Here is a 16,348-nt window from a genome sequence, read left to right as displayed (position 1 = left end):
CAGTTTTAAATTCTTTTGTGTCTTTTTCTACGATATTACCTTATTCACCTTCCATGACTAAAGATCAGAGCACGTTGCTCTTCCATGGTGCAATTCTCAAACGGACTCGCCATTGTTATCTGAGTAAATTTTAGGCTATGTTTACAATATTTAATTGAACAGCTGATCAGATGTTATCACAAGATTGCCAAGTTTATATCCTAAAATTTTTATATGGATAAATACAACTGTTTTTGAGCAGTAGTAATGTGTTTAATACTTATTGAATGATCCTCTTACTTATTGTGATTACCACCAAGACATAATTTAGAACTACCTTCTGTTGTGCATAGGAGCATACGCAGATTGGATGAACTGTCATCGCGAGACACTGCAACACGTAGTACCTCTGCTGATGTTTGGTCTGGAGAATCCAGAGACAGCTCCAGCAGCCACGATGAGCCTTAAGGATATAACCAGGGAGTGTCAACTTGCCATGGAACCCTACTCACACCATTTACTGACTGCTGCCATGGTCAGTATTTCTGGTTTTCATATATAAGTCACACAATACATTATTTTCTAAGTTGTAAGAACAATATGAATAAGTAATGATCAATTTAATGCTATTTTAATACAGTTAAATGAATCAATGGTTTTACAGTGCCATGTTGGCTAAAACGAAATGTTATATACACAAGGTCAGGAAGGCCAGAAAAGTGCATATGTACAGTATTTTAAATTCCACATAAATATTTATTTTTATAAGGAAATCTCATCATGATGCTTTCATTTGAAATGTTATAAACAAAAAGTTATTTAGTCCAAAATAAACAATTAAAATTTGTAGTTTATTACTGAGTGCCTTTGTGAAAATAACTAAGATAGTTAAGATAATCCAGAAACATCATGTTTAGGGAAACAACACCTCCTAAAGAAGACTAAGAAACTCTGAGAAGTTTAGAAATGATGGTGATGAAAATAATAGTCTCCAAATAAATATCCAATAAGTGAACTTAGCCCAAAGGAGATTAAAGTGCGTCCTCTTCAGTCAATATGTTAAACTATTTTACATTTCTAGCTATATTATATGTTGTTAACACCTATATGGTTAAAAACTGTGTCACCTTCTTGAAGGTACTGAGTAAGAAACTTTAGGCCTAGTCTCATTCTTTTTGTTTCACGTTCATGAGTTAAAAGTAAATTTAAATTGAATATAAGATTGTTAATCGTATCATACTCTAAATGTCAGACATTTGCATTAAAATGTTTTAAGATGACCCTAGCCAATATTGGTGTGTGTGAAGAACCTGATCTGAAATTTTGGGAACCAGACTATCTAAAGACAAAAATAATAATATTTTGATTGTGAAAAAATGTTGCAAGTTACATTAATTTAGAATCAGTTGATATTTGTGAAAGAATTTGCCTTTAGACAGAAATGGCTACTCAATCATGGCTCTAATTAACTAGATTCCCACATTACCTTCTACGTATAAATCACTCCATTTTCAGCATTGTTTACAGAATATGCTTTTGTATGTTACAAAACGAAGTAGAATAATAATTAGCTTGTGTTGGGGCAGGAGGTGCTGAAGGGTGGCAAGTTGAAGCAGAATGAGAACGTGCGTCTCATGTACTCGGTGGGCAGAGTGCTGTCTATTCTGCCACTCCAAACTATCATACAATACCTGGACACACTCATGCTGCCCTGTGTGGACGAACTGCAAATACTGCTGGCTCAGCCTGTAAGTCTTCAACTGTTCTTCATTTACTTGTTAATATACAATCAGTATTGTTGGAATAAGTATAATTTGTAAAAGCATAAAGCCACCAGTAGTTCTATTACCAATGAAACAACCTTTTATTATAAAATACTGTTCCAAATGTGGTATGAACGATTAGAATTGTAATCTTTTCAGTGTGTTTATATGTGTGCCTAAGGCTAGAATTCTCATGAATGTATAGCTTGTGATGGTTTTGCTTTTATTGGTTAGACAAGCTTAAATTAATTTTAAATTTTGACCTTCAGAATTTTTGTAAATCACAGAAAGGTACAGTTTCTATTGGAGATTACTTCCAGATACTGGTCAGTCTTGGCATCTGTCATACATGCTGCACCAAGGAGATGAGAGATAACAGTAGATTCGACTTTATGGTTTTGATGCCTGAGCACAGTAGTAAAATTCTGCCTGATCTCTTCCGCTGCTACTGGTATAAAAAGTTTCTACCAAGCAAATTATTTCTTCTGTTTGAATTCTCTTTCAAGCAAAGGCAAACAAGGTGTAGACCTTTCTGTAGTAAAGAAGTTGTAGGCCCATCAAGTTCTTCATCAGTTAGGTTAATATATATATAATATATATTTCTTATATCAGGTTAGCCCTCTTCCAGATTAGTATTCCTATTCTGCCTGAGTTTTACTGATTTCCCAATGTGTTTTTTTCCTCTAGTAAATTCATGAATCTTATCTTCAATATTCTGAGTGATTTTATCTATTAATCCCAATCCTCTACACTTCTCTACATGTATCGCATTTTTATAGTGTTTCAATATCACACAATTCGATAACATTCCACTGTCTCTAATCTTTTTAAAAAAGCTCCTTCCAATTTACGGATAATAAGCAAAAAAGGTTAGTTTTCTTGTACAGTTCCTTGACATAGAGGTTAGTAATCTTAGTTCTTTGTCTTAAGTGGTCAGTATGATGACTGACATCAAAGTTTTCCGGTTCACACCATGTGGAAACCATTGCTTACACAATTGCATTCTTGAAATATTTTGACCTAAGTATAATATTTTGGTTTAATTTTTAAATCCATCAAAAGTGTAATGTATATCTTTCCCAAAGAGATTTTAAAATTGAAAAATCCAATGGTTTCTCAACCATTGAAAAATCAAAGTGGGAGAGGTAGAGCTTTCAGAAGACCCTGTGTATGAAACTGGCACAACCCAATTCCTGATAGTTTAGGAACAATGTTTATTAGTTCTTTATGGATACATATACTGTATAAAAAGTATGTTTAAAAATATTGTGAATAGGCGTATCTGAAATAATGCAGATACTTTCTTTTGCAATCTGAGCAATAAATTAAGTAATCTGATTTGTTTTAATTCAATTACACTAATAATCAGTTATTTTCTTATTAAAATGAAAATAATTTATTGGTTTTTTATTGAAATAAAAAATATAATTTTTTTGTTTACAGAGTTGTAGCTAATTTTCTCATGGAATTTGTAACCACTATTCAAATTAATGGCAAAAACTATAGAGAAGTTGTATCCTTAACTTATAATCAAAGACTATGTATTGTTTTAAAAGAAGAGTTTATGGGTTACAATAAGTAGATATCCTTAAATATTTCTGTGATTTATATTTAACTGTCACAAGTTTATTGCAAAAATAAATCACCAGAATGCCAGAAGTAATGAAAAGTCAACAATGATCTCACACTCCATTGGATAAACCATAGTTGTCTGAATTTTATAATAACCAAAAATGGTTCCAAAACCTTCTGTAATGTCTTGTAGGAGAAATAGAGCCACTAAAGAACATTTTGCTTATTAGTATTCACTATTTCTACATCGTAGGTGAGTGGAGAGGTGAAGACTGGCTTACTATTGCGTCTGAAGATGCTCAGCATGATGTGTAACTCACTGGACACACAGGCAACGGCAGAGCGGAGCACGCAAACACCTCCCGTACCAACTGAACAGCCTGTTTACCTTGTGCTGGAACGTGTCTTACCCACTCTCTCTGGCATCGTTAGCAAATGGCAGAACGATGCTTGTATCATACAGGTTGGTCAACAGTTAGAACTAAAACGCATTGTAATATCATAAGATGGGGGTAACCTTCGGCTCGCTGGGGGTAACCCACTAATAGGTTTTAAATAAAAGCACACAAGATGTAATTATCAAAATCTTACAAAGTATTTTATTTTTCCAGTGTTTTGTGGCTTAACCAAGTGATAGTTACTGGAACGTTTTTGTGTAAATCATTTTATTTCCATCTAAAATGCTACAACACAGTTTTGCTACAACCTCTAGATCGGCCACAATCAGTCTTTGAAAACGAAAGTCATGAAAAATTGTACCATGGTCCGGTTATTAAAAATATGTGTGTTCAATCTCGGTATAGGTAGCTCTTTAGACTATAGAATTAATCACAGCTCAATATATTTTGTTCTTGAAAATTTCATTAAGTTTATTAACTCAGTATATTAAGTCTTTTTTATGAATGCAAGCTGAAATCTTATTGTGACGATTATTGTGATATTATTTTAAAATATGTTCAATTAATTAATGTTGTCACTTAAATTCTATTTTCAGGTTTTACTGCAGTATTTTCACTCACAAATATATTTTAAATTGTCTTAATATAAATTTAGATAATTAAAAAAATAATAAAAAATCTTGTGATTTTATCTTAAAAATGATAAAGTCTTGTTGAATAATGTTATGAAATATATAACTCATGATCTTCAAAGTGTCCTGGTAGTTCCTTCATGCAGCTGCACTTTACACAACGGTATAAATCGGGCTGTGTGGCTAAACAAACTTCAAAGGTTATAGAGTAATTTGTTCAGTAATTACTGTAGAACAGTTTATAACAACTAATAAATGGTCAATTTGATTTTTTGTTCATTACACTAAAAAAATGATTGAATGTTCATGATGCAGGCTGTGAGCTGCACACTGAAACAGGCTATCAGTACACTCTTGGAGTGCTGCAGCCCTCTGGTGCCTTATGTGACAGAGTTGCTGGCTACCAGCTATAGACTACACCCCCACCCCTCTCCACTGGAAGTTATCAGACAGGTATTTGTTATTTCTCTTATTTATTTGTAAATTTCAATAAAACTTAAAATAGTGACAGGAATCAGTTAGACTCATATAGAAGGTACTGTAGTACTTACATAAACAATAATAATGGAGTTGTCCATAAAGTAAAAAACATTTTGACTTAAATAAAGACAAGAGATATCAATACAAAACTGTATGTACAAATTTATAGTACTTAAATCTATTTTTCAATGTAGTCACCATGATTGTCAAGGCACTAATTCTAATGTAGAACTAGTTTCCACTGCATTTTTGAGCACCTCATTGTTTTCAAGTTGTTTCCATCTAATAATTCTTCTAGTGTCAAGAAAAGGTGAAAATCACTCTGTGACACGTCAGCGTTGTTTGAATGTTATTTTCATCTTTCAACTTAAATTTTCTGTAAATTCTCCCATTTTATTCATCAATCCTTAAGTTTTTTTTTTCATTGTCTTCATAAAAATATTTTATTAACTGTAAATTTCAATAGGCTGAACATTGTTTGAGTATCAAATGACTAGAGGGGTCCTTTATAAGTGCAGCCATTTTGAAAGTTCACAGAAAAAAGATGTGTGAATGCGCTAATATAATTCTGCTCACACTGAAATGGGAGATGGAGGAGTTTGGTGCATGGAATCATAAGGAAAGAAAATTGGCACCTGTAGTTATATTTAATCATTTGTGTTTACTTTATAAAAAAAGTTATAATTTTGTTATAATTTTGCAGTTTATGATAACTTTAACAAAACAAACTAAAAATTAATTCAAAAACAACTTAAGCAGGGATAAAACTCAATTGCAGGTAGTTAGCTTATTTATTGGTAATGATATGCAGATTTAAACGTTATGTTAATTATTAATTTATAACTCTAAAAACTATATATTTTTTATGTTGAACCAATAATAAATTTGTTGACAGTTGTGCCTTTTATTTGGACGAGAAAATGGACAGCATCGACCACTGGTACAGTCCCTGCTGACAGCGATAGTGCGGTACACTCTGGAGCTGCCCATTTCGGAACACACAGATATTGCGGAAGCATTTATGCAGCTCAGTTCCAGTCTAGTCAAGAAAAATCCTATCCTGCTTGTATCCTCTGAGGATATTGATATGACTGAACTGCTCACATTTGGTAATTGTTATCATAGAAAATTTGTATTTGTAAAGTAATATTCCCAATCAGTTTGAACACATCTAGATACACTTGGGATGTGCAAGGAACATTAGTCAAACATCAGAGTAAGTGTTGAGTGTTTACAGTTTGTTAAACACAAAGTACGATTAAAACATGTTTTAGTGATCCGTAATTTGCGTACTGCTGATCAGCTGCCATCCGTAAATATATGTTGCAGACCCGTGATGTGTATATAAATACAGAACTGCAAACAAAATATTATTAAATTTAGAAACATATGATAATTTGACATAATAACTCTAATAATTAATTCACAGTTTTTTAACACAAAGTAGGGCAAAAACATGTTTTAGTGATCAGTAATTTGTGTAATACCGGTCAGCTAATTTTATTATTATGACATGGTGGATTTCGGCAGGTTTAGGGTTCTCTAAATAAAATGACATATTTACTGTTTTATGGTGATTAATTTTACTGTTAATATATTTTAAACATGAAACATGACTTTTTTAATAATTGCTAAATTTTAAATGTATCTTCTTTACTCTCTGATTTTGGTGAACATTTCTTAAAAGTCAATTTTATAAAACTTTCCTAGCTATCTAAATCCTCTGAGTGTGCACTAAGTCAATTATGTGCATCTTAACCCTTCGTAAGCTACTAATAAATCTATTAACTTTCCTATAACGGCAAGACGATTTAAAAAATGTTATCTATTTAAGTTTAAAGCTAATGTTTTATATAACTAAATTATGAAAGTATAAAACAGGGTATTTGACTTAAAATTAGCGTATTATAGATAAAAATAAAAAAGAATTATTTACAAAACTGTTCATTTCAAATAAATTTCAATTTCATTGTGAAATGTAATTAACTGAAATGTGTAATTACATTTTACTATAAAACAAGATAAATATTTCAAACTAATCGGAACACTACTACACGATGAAGAATGTAGTATGTGATACATAGTAGACGTGCATATAATGACAACTGAGAAAACAATAATACACGCCATAGGTGTGTTTGGTTATAGCTCTGTAGGAAACGCGGGGGGAACTGGCAAGCAGGTGGTCGGAGTTAGACAAAGGGCGCTTCCCTCCCCCTGCTGCAGAGTGAAGGTCATTTATAAATACTTCCTTGGCAACCGTGATAGGCACAGAGAGTTGCACCAGAAAGCATTTTGTGAACTAAACTCTCTAAGAGACATAATCTATAATATTGGATATAACTGTATTTGGCGTTTTGGCCAAAGTCTTCCATTCTGATATATCCGTCTACAGCGTGGGAATGGTAAATAGCATCTCTGGGCTGTATGCTGAGTGATCTTAAGTAGTTTTAACACAACAGCATGTGCACTATGGCCTCTGCCGTAGCCAACATGTGTAATCTTTTAACACGTTTTTATTTATAAGTTAGATTTTTATTATCAAGAGGGCAAAAAGAGATTTTGACAAATGATAAAAATATATCATTGCGTACTGCCGATCAGCTGCCGTCCGTAAATATATGTTGCAGACCCGTGATGTGTGTATAAATACAAAATACCAAACATCCTTAAATAAACCTGTTAGGTATGTTGAGTTTTGTGGAGTACTTCATGATTTATTAACCTAAAAGTATCAAGTGACACTACTTTGTTATTGTTTTTATAATATTTTACATGTATAAGATTTAAAAGTTTAAAAAAAAATTATCAGTAATACAAAATTGAGATTGTGTGGAACTTGTGTAATTTGACAGATGTGTGTTTGTTACAGCCATAACAGTATTGGGCCTGCCAGAACTGCCGACAGTGAAGGCGGCAGCAATGTTCCTGACCAATGTTATTGGACAAAGCCGTGAGCAACCCAGTCTGCTGGCTGCTGTGCAGGCAACAGGAGAACAAATGGTCCATAGGATATTGCGGTCCATAGGTAAGATATGTCAGAGAAAATTTGTTAACTATGCTGTTCAGAATCTGTATTATACTGTAGGTTACTGGGCTTCCTCAGTAACATTTTGTTAATGGAAAATCCTTTTTGAGGATTGGTCAATCTTAAATTCATAACTAGACTACAGGAGTCACATTCATAACAAATGGTTTCAATGCTCTAAAAAAGCTATTGGCAAATATTTTACTGTTTCAATAGTTTTATAATTGAAAATATCAATACATTCTTCTCTACTGTACATGGAAGATAAATTAAAATCGATTATCTGTAATTTTTATATTTAACAGTGGCAGATAATGAATTGAAGGCTCCCTAGTTGCAATAGTGTCTAATATTTCATTGTGGACTGACAGGTGGAGAGTCTCCGCGAGGTTGTATAGATCCGTTGGCAGACCTGGTGCTTATCCTGAACAAGAAGTACTGTGACAGTCTCAGCCGTTGGCTTTACCAAATGATGTCTGTTGATGGCTTCCCATCACCCAAAGCCACTCCCGATAACAAGCAGCATTTCGTCAAGATGGTTCTCAAGTAAGTTAGGAAAACAGTAACAGAAAAACACATTGCCTGCAGTAGACGCACATCACTACTAATTTACAATCCTTACATCTTTTGAGACTCAAATACATTGCTTATAGATTAAAAAACAATACAATTATTGAGTGCTATTTGAATAAGGAATCATAACATGTATTCAGCCCTCCAGTTAAAGTTTTCGTTATAGTTATTTAATTGTGTGATTCAGTGATTGTTAAATCAATTTTTTTAAATAGTAGGAGGTAAAAGTTTTTATCATTTTTTTTCTTAGTCTATATTTTATTTTGATAAACAAACTTTAAGCATTGGGTTATTTTTATTTCTTCAAATGTAAATTTATTTATTTTAAGTAGATTAAAAATTATGAAAGGGTGACTCAATCATCCTTTCATTAACCCATATGCTTTAGACGTACAAGCTGATTACATTTCACATTGAACTGTTCACTTAGTTCATTATATTTCCACTAAGTATCTTTGGGATGTTCTTTGCTAAATTTTTAAATGCAACAAATAACTAAATTATTTTATTTTCATAAGTGTGACTAACGTTATATTTACTGATTTGTATTATCTGTTTTGCTTGTAAGCTGGCGGCTCAGTTGCACAATGTTATTATCTGTATTATTTGCATTACATATAATGATGGGTCATGAAAACATGTAATTGTAAAGTTGGCTAGGTTTTGTAGAGTGATTATGAGTATAATTAAGTGTTAATAATATATGTGTGAACAATGTCAAGTGCCACTGCATCTTTGTTTGGTCTTGTATATAATTGTTTCAAGGCTTTTATACTTAAGTAATTTAATAAAGAAAAGACAGTGAACCATGGAAATATTGTAAATAAAATATTACCATGTATTTACAATGAAAAGAGTTTGATGACTTTTATTAAATTCATTGTTGTAAACTATGAATTTTGCCATAGAACAAAATAGCGACTGGCTTTTGCATAGAACAGTTTAAGAAACAATGTGGTGTACATTTAGAGTGTTTTTGTTCTAAGTAAGAATTTTAAATATGCATTTAAATATTTTTCTGTTCAAAAAGCATATTGCCTATTTAAAAAAATACTAATTACATACATAAAAATTGTTTACTTAAAAAGCACTTGTTTTTTTATTTTGAGTAGTTTTTTTCTCAAAAATATTTCATATATAGATATAGAATGTTTTGTTCATATAAATTTTATATGAAAATGTAGAAGAACATTTATTTCAAGCAATGTTTTGAATTTAGTTGCTTTACCTTAAACCAAAAGAAAGTTATTATGTTATATCTAAACTCTTACATTTTCACCAAAATTAATTTCTGCTACCAGGTGTGCAGAGGCTCATATAACTACTACCTCAATGGATGAAAGAGTAGTTTTGATAGGTTTGGAAGAGTTTATCAAATCAAAAGTTTATTTCTCTTATTCATGACATAGAGACACACATTAAGTTGAGCGTAAATGAAATATTTCTTGCTCATCAAGCACTTTGTCAACCTCTAAGAAAAACAGAAATTTTAATTTGAGCGGATCCATTTAAATAAGAGGGCATTTTTTATTTGTGCTCAACCATATCTGATAGAAGAGAGAGTACCTTCACCGTAATAAAGCCTATCCCATCAAATCTTTCTTGTTAGAATCTGACTTTTTGGGGACTTATTACCCCTTAACTTTCGAGTTTTTAGCTGTAGTGCAATGGCACTCTGCTGAGTTTATTTTACTATTTTTATTAAAAACAATATCATGTATTGTTTGAGGTATTTACTAACAATGAACACGTGAAAGTATACTAGAAATAGGTAATACATGAATGCTTGGTTACTCTAGTTTGGTAGTAGGAGAAGGAGGGAGTAATAAACCTATTTATTTCTCTTACCTTTGTAATCTTATAATATTTTTAAGTTGAAATGGAAGTTTCTACACACTAAATGTATTATTTTACACTAATTACAGCAACTTCACTCTTCTTAGTAGTTTTTGAGCGAGTGGTAGTCGGCGAAGCAAGGCGCCGCGCACAAAGCTATTCCACAGTTAGCGCACATTTAGGCACATTTCCTGCCTCTTTGATTCTCGCCTGGTTGTATTTTTGCAAACATAGCACTATCAACAAGGTGCTGCTTTCTTTTCTATTGGCGGTGCAAGGGAAGGCAAATGCGTTTGAGACAGTCTTAGGGACTTTTCTCCAGGTGATGGACGTCCTCTTTTATTCTGGGGTTTGAGCCAAGTTTCAATGTTTCTTTCCAATAGTTTGCGAACTACTCCAAGTTATTGCAACTAGTTCTTGCCATACTGAAATACAAATCAAAATGTAAAACACTAAAACACAAAGGTGCAACACACAGTAAACAACAACATTGTATTTTGAGAAACAGGTTTAGAAATATTTCCTAAATTTGTCACTATAATGTAATAGCAATAAAACAGCATTACTGAGGGTTTAACTTAGTACAAAGAAACACTACTAGAGTCAACTGCATAACCAAACAACAGTTTTAACATGCGCATGGCAGTTCAGGGGTTAACAGTTTATTATATCGATAAAACAAAACTTGATTTTAAATACTGAAATTTTTGAGCAAGGATTAAAGTTTTATGTGGTTTTTCTGTTTTGGCCGCATCTTAAATTTGGTAAACATTGTCAAGGGTGTTTAGTTTACGCAAGTAGTTTTTTTTAGCTCTAAATTTGTATATTGTAATTGAATTATATTCATACTTATATTGTATTACAGGGAGAGAGCAAATAAACGGAAACTCCAAGAGATAATCAGAGAGTTTACATTGATTTGCCGTGGTCTGGTTGGGACGGAATACGCAGCCCAACTGAAGGTACAGCTACTGTGAGAGGCAGCCTTGCGCGATACCTACTGTCTGTGATGATTTAAACCTTACTCATTTTTATAGAGTAAGAGCTAATTGATTGATTTATGTATATATTTTAAATAGATTGAGTTCTTAGCTCATAGCTCGTTAAATTTTTAATCTAAACATACGGATTGAGATGTAAAGTTTAAAAAAAATACTGTACTGTTTTTATTTAAAGTACAATTGTTACGATATTAAATGAATTGAGGTTTTCCTTGTAGTTGTACTAGTAATTATTTTACTTAAGTTTAGGTTTTAATTTTGGTTTCATTTAAATATCAATATTTAATGATCGGGTTGTACAGTATGTACTGAATATACTGGATTGTACAAGAAAAAAAAAAAAAAAATATATTAATTTGCTATCAGAAGATTGTTTATGATAACTTAATTAAGTAGAGATAAAACTACTTAACTTGTTTTAAATGAAAACTTCAAATCCTATAAGAAATCTTTAACATTCAGATATGTATCTAATTCTAGCTACAAGTTAAACCACAGCGAACTAGCAGGAGTTGATTTTGATATAGTGATGTGATTTGTGTACTTTCAGGTTTGTAATATAAAAGAACTGTATCAGTAAACTTAGACTTAAAATAATCTTAATTATTAACACTTAAAAATTTTAAAATTTGACAAGATTCATCATCCAAACATTGTTTTATATATAAAACCTATCATCAATAGAATGATGTTCCATTGAAAAAGCGTATTTATATCAAAGGCCAAACTTAATATCTTTTGATTTTTTTTTTATTAATTAGGCTACTAGTAAACATAAAATACAGAATCACAAATTTCATAGTTATTACTTTGGATTTATGTACTGTTGCAAAATTGGAATATCATCAATATTTGTTGTATAATAATTGTATATGTAATTTAAAATATTCCAAACGTCTTTATTTTGAGATGGTCTCAGAGTAGTTTAATCCCTAACTGCTTTCTACTCATGGTTCGAGGTGTTTCTTAAGTGACTATTGTTTTGATATATTAAAAAACCAAGTAATCGGTTTTTAACAGTTTTATGTTTATGTGGAAGCACAGACTTTTATCTACTGTTCTACATAATTGCCACCAATATTAAGGCACATATCATATCAAAATAGAAGGTTTTGTATACTGTTGTCATACAATTTTGGTATCTAATTTAACAGCCACTGCAATACAGTCTTGACACTATTGTTGTCATCATTATGCTGACCTCCAAAACTTCAGTTGCAGATACATATGGTAGTCACTGGGTGCTAGAGAAGGACTCTATGAAGGACGATTAAATTATTCATAGCGAAATGATGTGTTGAGTTCTTGAGTTTGATTAGCTGCATGTGGATGTGCATTGTTAAGCATCAAAAGATCCCTTACTCAATAAGCTTTGTATTTTTTCGTGAATTGTAAGGTACATTTTTTAAGGTTTCAGAGTATATTTATAAATTTATTGTGTTCCTCAGTGGAAAAAAAATCAACCTTCCTGTTCTAAAACTCAATACACATGGTTTTCTGGGCTGGAATTGTCTGTTTAAACTTCTTGAGCAATGTTAGATGTTGCCACCCATGTTTCATCACCAGTGATGATTTGACTTAAATGATCACCCTTAGCATGATTAACCCATTGGCGACGAGATGACGTATATTGCCCGTCATCATGTATACAGCGCGTAAAGACGGATGACGGGACAGTGTCCGTCATGAATTTTGGGATTTGTTCAATCGATATAATTCTCGGTTATTTGTATGGTTATTCCGTTCACCAACAAGCGATCGATAGTTGAATCGTATTATTCGGTATCTAAACATCCGAATACAAGAAACTGAATGCAAAAACCGAACATAAACCTGAAATACCGTAACTGTTTTGCAATAGAACAGCGATCAGTCGAGCAACATGGCGTCTCGCGATGAAGTGTTTCTCCGTTCGTCGGAGTTATCTGCGTATGTGGATAATGTACTGAATGAAAGTGATAGTGATAGTGGTGATTTAGATGGCGAAACTGTGAATATCAATGACGATAATGATGAAAATCAGTGACAATGACGGGCGAAGTGATAGTAGTGATGACGATGACGACAATGACAATAGGCCTAACCTCCAAACTTGGACCTGGACAAATGACACAAACACAGTAAGGCAAATCAACTTTACTGGAAATTCAGGTATAAATCCAATTGTTTTCCAGGCAATTGAATGCTGATTGTACAGAGCTAGATGTATTGAATCAATTTCTAACCAATGAGTTCTGGGATAAAGTTGTAAGTGAAACTAACAAGTATGCTAGGGAGAAAATTCTTGGTGGAGGTGATGTTAGGCCTAATAATATAATTGGACTGATGTAAACCAAGGATGAAATGAAGGCTTACTTTAGCCTTGTTGTTTTTGATGTCACAAAACCCAAAACAAAAAGTAACTGACTATTGGTCTCGCAGACAAATAATTCATTGTCCTATCCTATAGTGAGGTTATGTCACGCGACAGATTCAAATCTATTTCTAGATACTTACACTTTTCATCCTCACTTCTGCAAACTGACAAACTAAGGAAAATCCGACCAGTTGTTGAATTACTTTTGTCATCATTCAAAAGGGTATTCAAACCTGGAAAGTTTTGTTGTATTGACGAAAGTTTGATGTCCTTCCGAGGAAGGTTAGCCTACATCCAATTCAACCCTTCAAAAAGGGCTAGGTTTGGAATTAAGATTTATAAGGTATGTGATTCTGTAACAGGGTACTGCTACAATTTCAAGATATACACTGGGAAGGAAATTACCAATGACACTACAATGCTAGTTAGTGAACAAGTTGTTTTGACAATGACAGAAGACAAGGTGAAGGTCGACTTATGTTTATGGACAATTGGTATTCATCGCCAAACCTTTTTTTGGAGCTCCTAAACAGAGATACTTATTGCATTGGTACATTGAGAGCCAATAGAAAAAATGTTCCCAAGGAAATAAAAAAAGAAAAACTGAAGAAAGGAGAAATAACATTTCGCTCAAGTAATAACATGTTGTGTCTGAAATGGAAAGATAGGAAGGATGTGACAATGCTTTCAACATACCACGAGAGACCAGATTTCCAAGAAGTAACTTCTCAGCGAGAAAGTAGAAAACAAAATCCAGTAGTAAGCCTCAAACCAAATGTTGTTGTAGATTACAACAAGTATATGTGTGGGGTAGACAAGCAGGACCAAAAACTTTCCTCCTTTCCAGTAATGCGTAGGAGTGCCAAAGGGTACAAAAAAATATTTTTTTACCTTTTTGATATTGCATTATGTAATCTAGTATTGTACACAACTTGGTCACTAAAAAGAAAATTCATCTTTCAGAATTTAGGCTAAACATTGTTGACCAGTTACTATCAACAGTTCAGCTTCCTGATAGGCCTACAGGAGGGAGGCCTTCACTAGACCAACCAATGAGGCTACAATGTAAACAATGGGGACATTTCATTGAAAAAATTCCTCCAACAAACAAAGCTAGACCATCCAAAAGATGTAAAGGTGTGTTATGATCACGGAAGGCGATCAGAAACAATTTACCAATGTAAAAAATGTAAAGTTTCCTTTACATTTGGAGAACTGTTTTGAAATTTTTCATACAGTAAATAAATACTAAAAAAAGTAAAAATGTATTTGTAATTATTTGTAAATATATACCACACATGAATTCCACAACAAAAACTTTTTACAGGTAAGTTATACCACCATAACTGAAAAAAACTATTTAAACGTTTTTTAAACAAAAAAAAACTCAGTCCTGGGGTTGTCACAATAGCGTTAAAATCTCAGTCTCCAATGGGTTAATATGTAAGAAAAGTCAAGGCTCTGCATTTTGTGTGTGCAGCAGTCAAAACTTTTGAAATTTATCATGAGCATAATATTTTTATAGTTTTATATATTCTATAGTAAAACTTCCTGAAAATTGAGGGGACTACTCTGATAATGCAGAAATCATCAAGTAACTGGTAATTTTCACTTTGTGTTCACTTTCTGCAACACATTGTCAGTGGATCACTGATGGTTACCCCTTCAGAAATGATTTGTCCAAAAATTTCACAAATCTGAGGGTGAATTTAACTGCATTTATGTTTTTACCACAAAGAAAACAGATAATGTATATTTCTGTCAGTGTGGAACTTAATTGGCAGAAGCATCTTAAATTTAGACAAATGTACAATGATTGGATTCTGCTGTAATGGCATCTGTGGTTTGTTAAATTTCACACAAATACAAATATATTTATTTTTGTATGATAACTACAAGTTGTATGACCGTGTCAATATCTTAGAATTGTTATAACAAAGTCAAAAGTTAAAAACAACAAGGGTTGTAGATTTAGTCAATGATAAAAGAAATCAACCTAAACAGAGGAATCCAATTAAAAGAATCATTTTAATGTAATACATAGAGATGGAGAGTCCACTGAGTAAAAGCACCATGTGCTACCTCAATTTCAGCTTGAATTCCAATTTGTTTTGGATGCACTTTAGGCAGTCAGGAAGCCTCCAAAAATACCAAGCACTGACATTAAGAGGCAAACCTGTTGCCAAAGCCGATACATGCGGTATCTGTCGGATGTTCACACATGATCGAGTGTGTGCTTGTGAACCGCGGATCCATCAGTACTGTATAGTGATGGTAGTGTTAACAAATTTAATTCTTTGAATGCATTTTAAATCAATCTCATTTATCTAGGCACACAAGAACACAAATGGCTTTTTTTTTGTAATACAAAAACTATTAATTTGTATTAGGGTAGCCGCACCCCAAACCAATAAACCATATCTTAGGCGTGACTCAACAACAGAGCAGTAAATAAGTTTAAGCAGAAACTTACTGCAGTATTTGGCACATTGGCAAATGAGAAATACAGATGAAGAGACAAACTAAAATACCTGGTTTATATGAGTATGCCAACTCAGGTCTTCTTATTATATGTTCTCCCAGATATTTAACAAATTCATTCTGTTCTAAAACTGTACTGTTAATTTGAGTGTTGGGTGAATTTGATTTAACACACCTAGAAAATTTCATGCAAACAGGTTTTTTAGGTTTAGATGTAAATGTAACCTATTCAAAAACTGGTATACAAGG

The 16,348-nt window shown here is 32.6% G+C and overlaps 1 protein-coding gene across 3 annotated transcripts in view; it reads left to right on the top strand.

Annotated features, from left to right (window-relative positions):
* Window positions 1–16,348, top strand: part of LOC124366771 (importin-13) — a 54,026-nt gene that overhangs the window by 32,399 nt on the left and 5,279 nt on the right. For 2 of the 3 annotated variants that reach the window (XR_006922841.1, XR_006922840.1), the window contains exons 10-17: window positions 333–514; window positions 1,566–1,727; window positions 3,568–3,777; window positions 4,660–4,797; window positions 5,720–5,933; window positions 7,697–7,852; window positions 8,224–8,398; window positions 11,127–11,299. Coding sequence is in view for 1 of the 3 variants with exons in the window: in XM_046823375.1 (XP_046679331.1) it covers window positions 333–514; window positions 1,566–1,727; window positions 3,568–3,777; window positions 4,660–4,797; window positions 5,720–5,933; window positions 7,697–7,852; window positions 8,224–8,398; window positions 11,127–11,238 (1,349 nt within the window). In the remaining 2 variants the exon portion in view is untranslated. Of the gene's footprint in view, window positions 1–332; window positions 515–1,565; window positions 1,728–3,567; window positions 3,778–4,659; window positions 4,798–5,719; window positions 5,934–7,696; window positions 7,853–8,223; window positions 8,399–11,126; window positions 12,171–16,348 lie in introns of those variants that run through there. The other variant, XM_046823375.1, reaches the window with a different exon arrangement.

This window comes from Homalodisca vitripennis, chromosome 1 (assembly GCF_021130785.1).
Source record: "Homalodisca vitripennis isolate AUS2020 chromosome 1, UT_GWSS_2.1, whole genome shotgun sequence".
Lineage (NCBI taxonomy): Eukaryota > Metazoa > Arthropoda > Insecta > Hemiptera > Cicadellidae > Homalodisca > Homalodisca vitripennis.
Note: the sequence above shows the minus strand (reverse complement) of the source record. Positions and strands in the feature narration are given on the sequence as shown.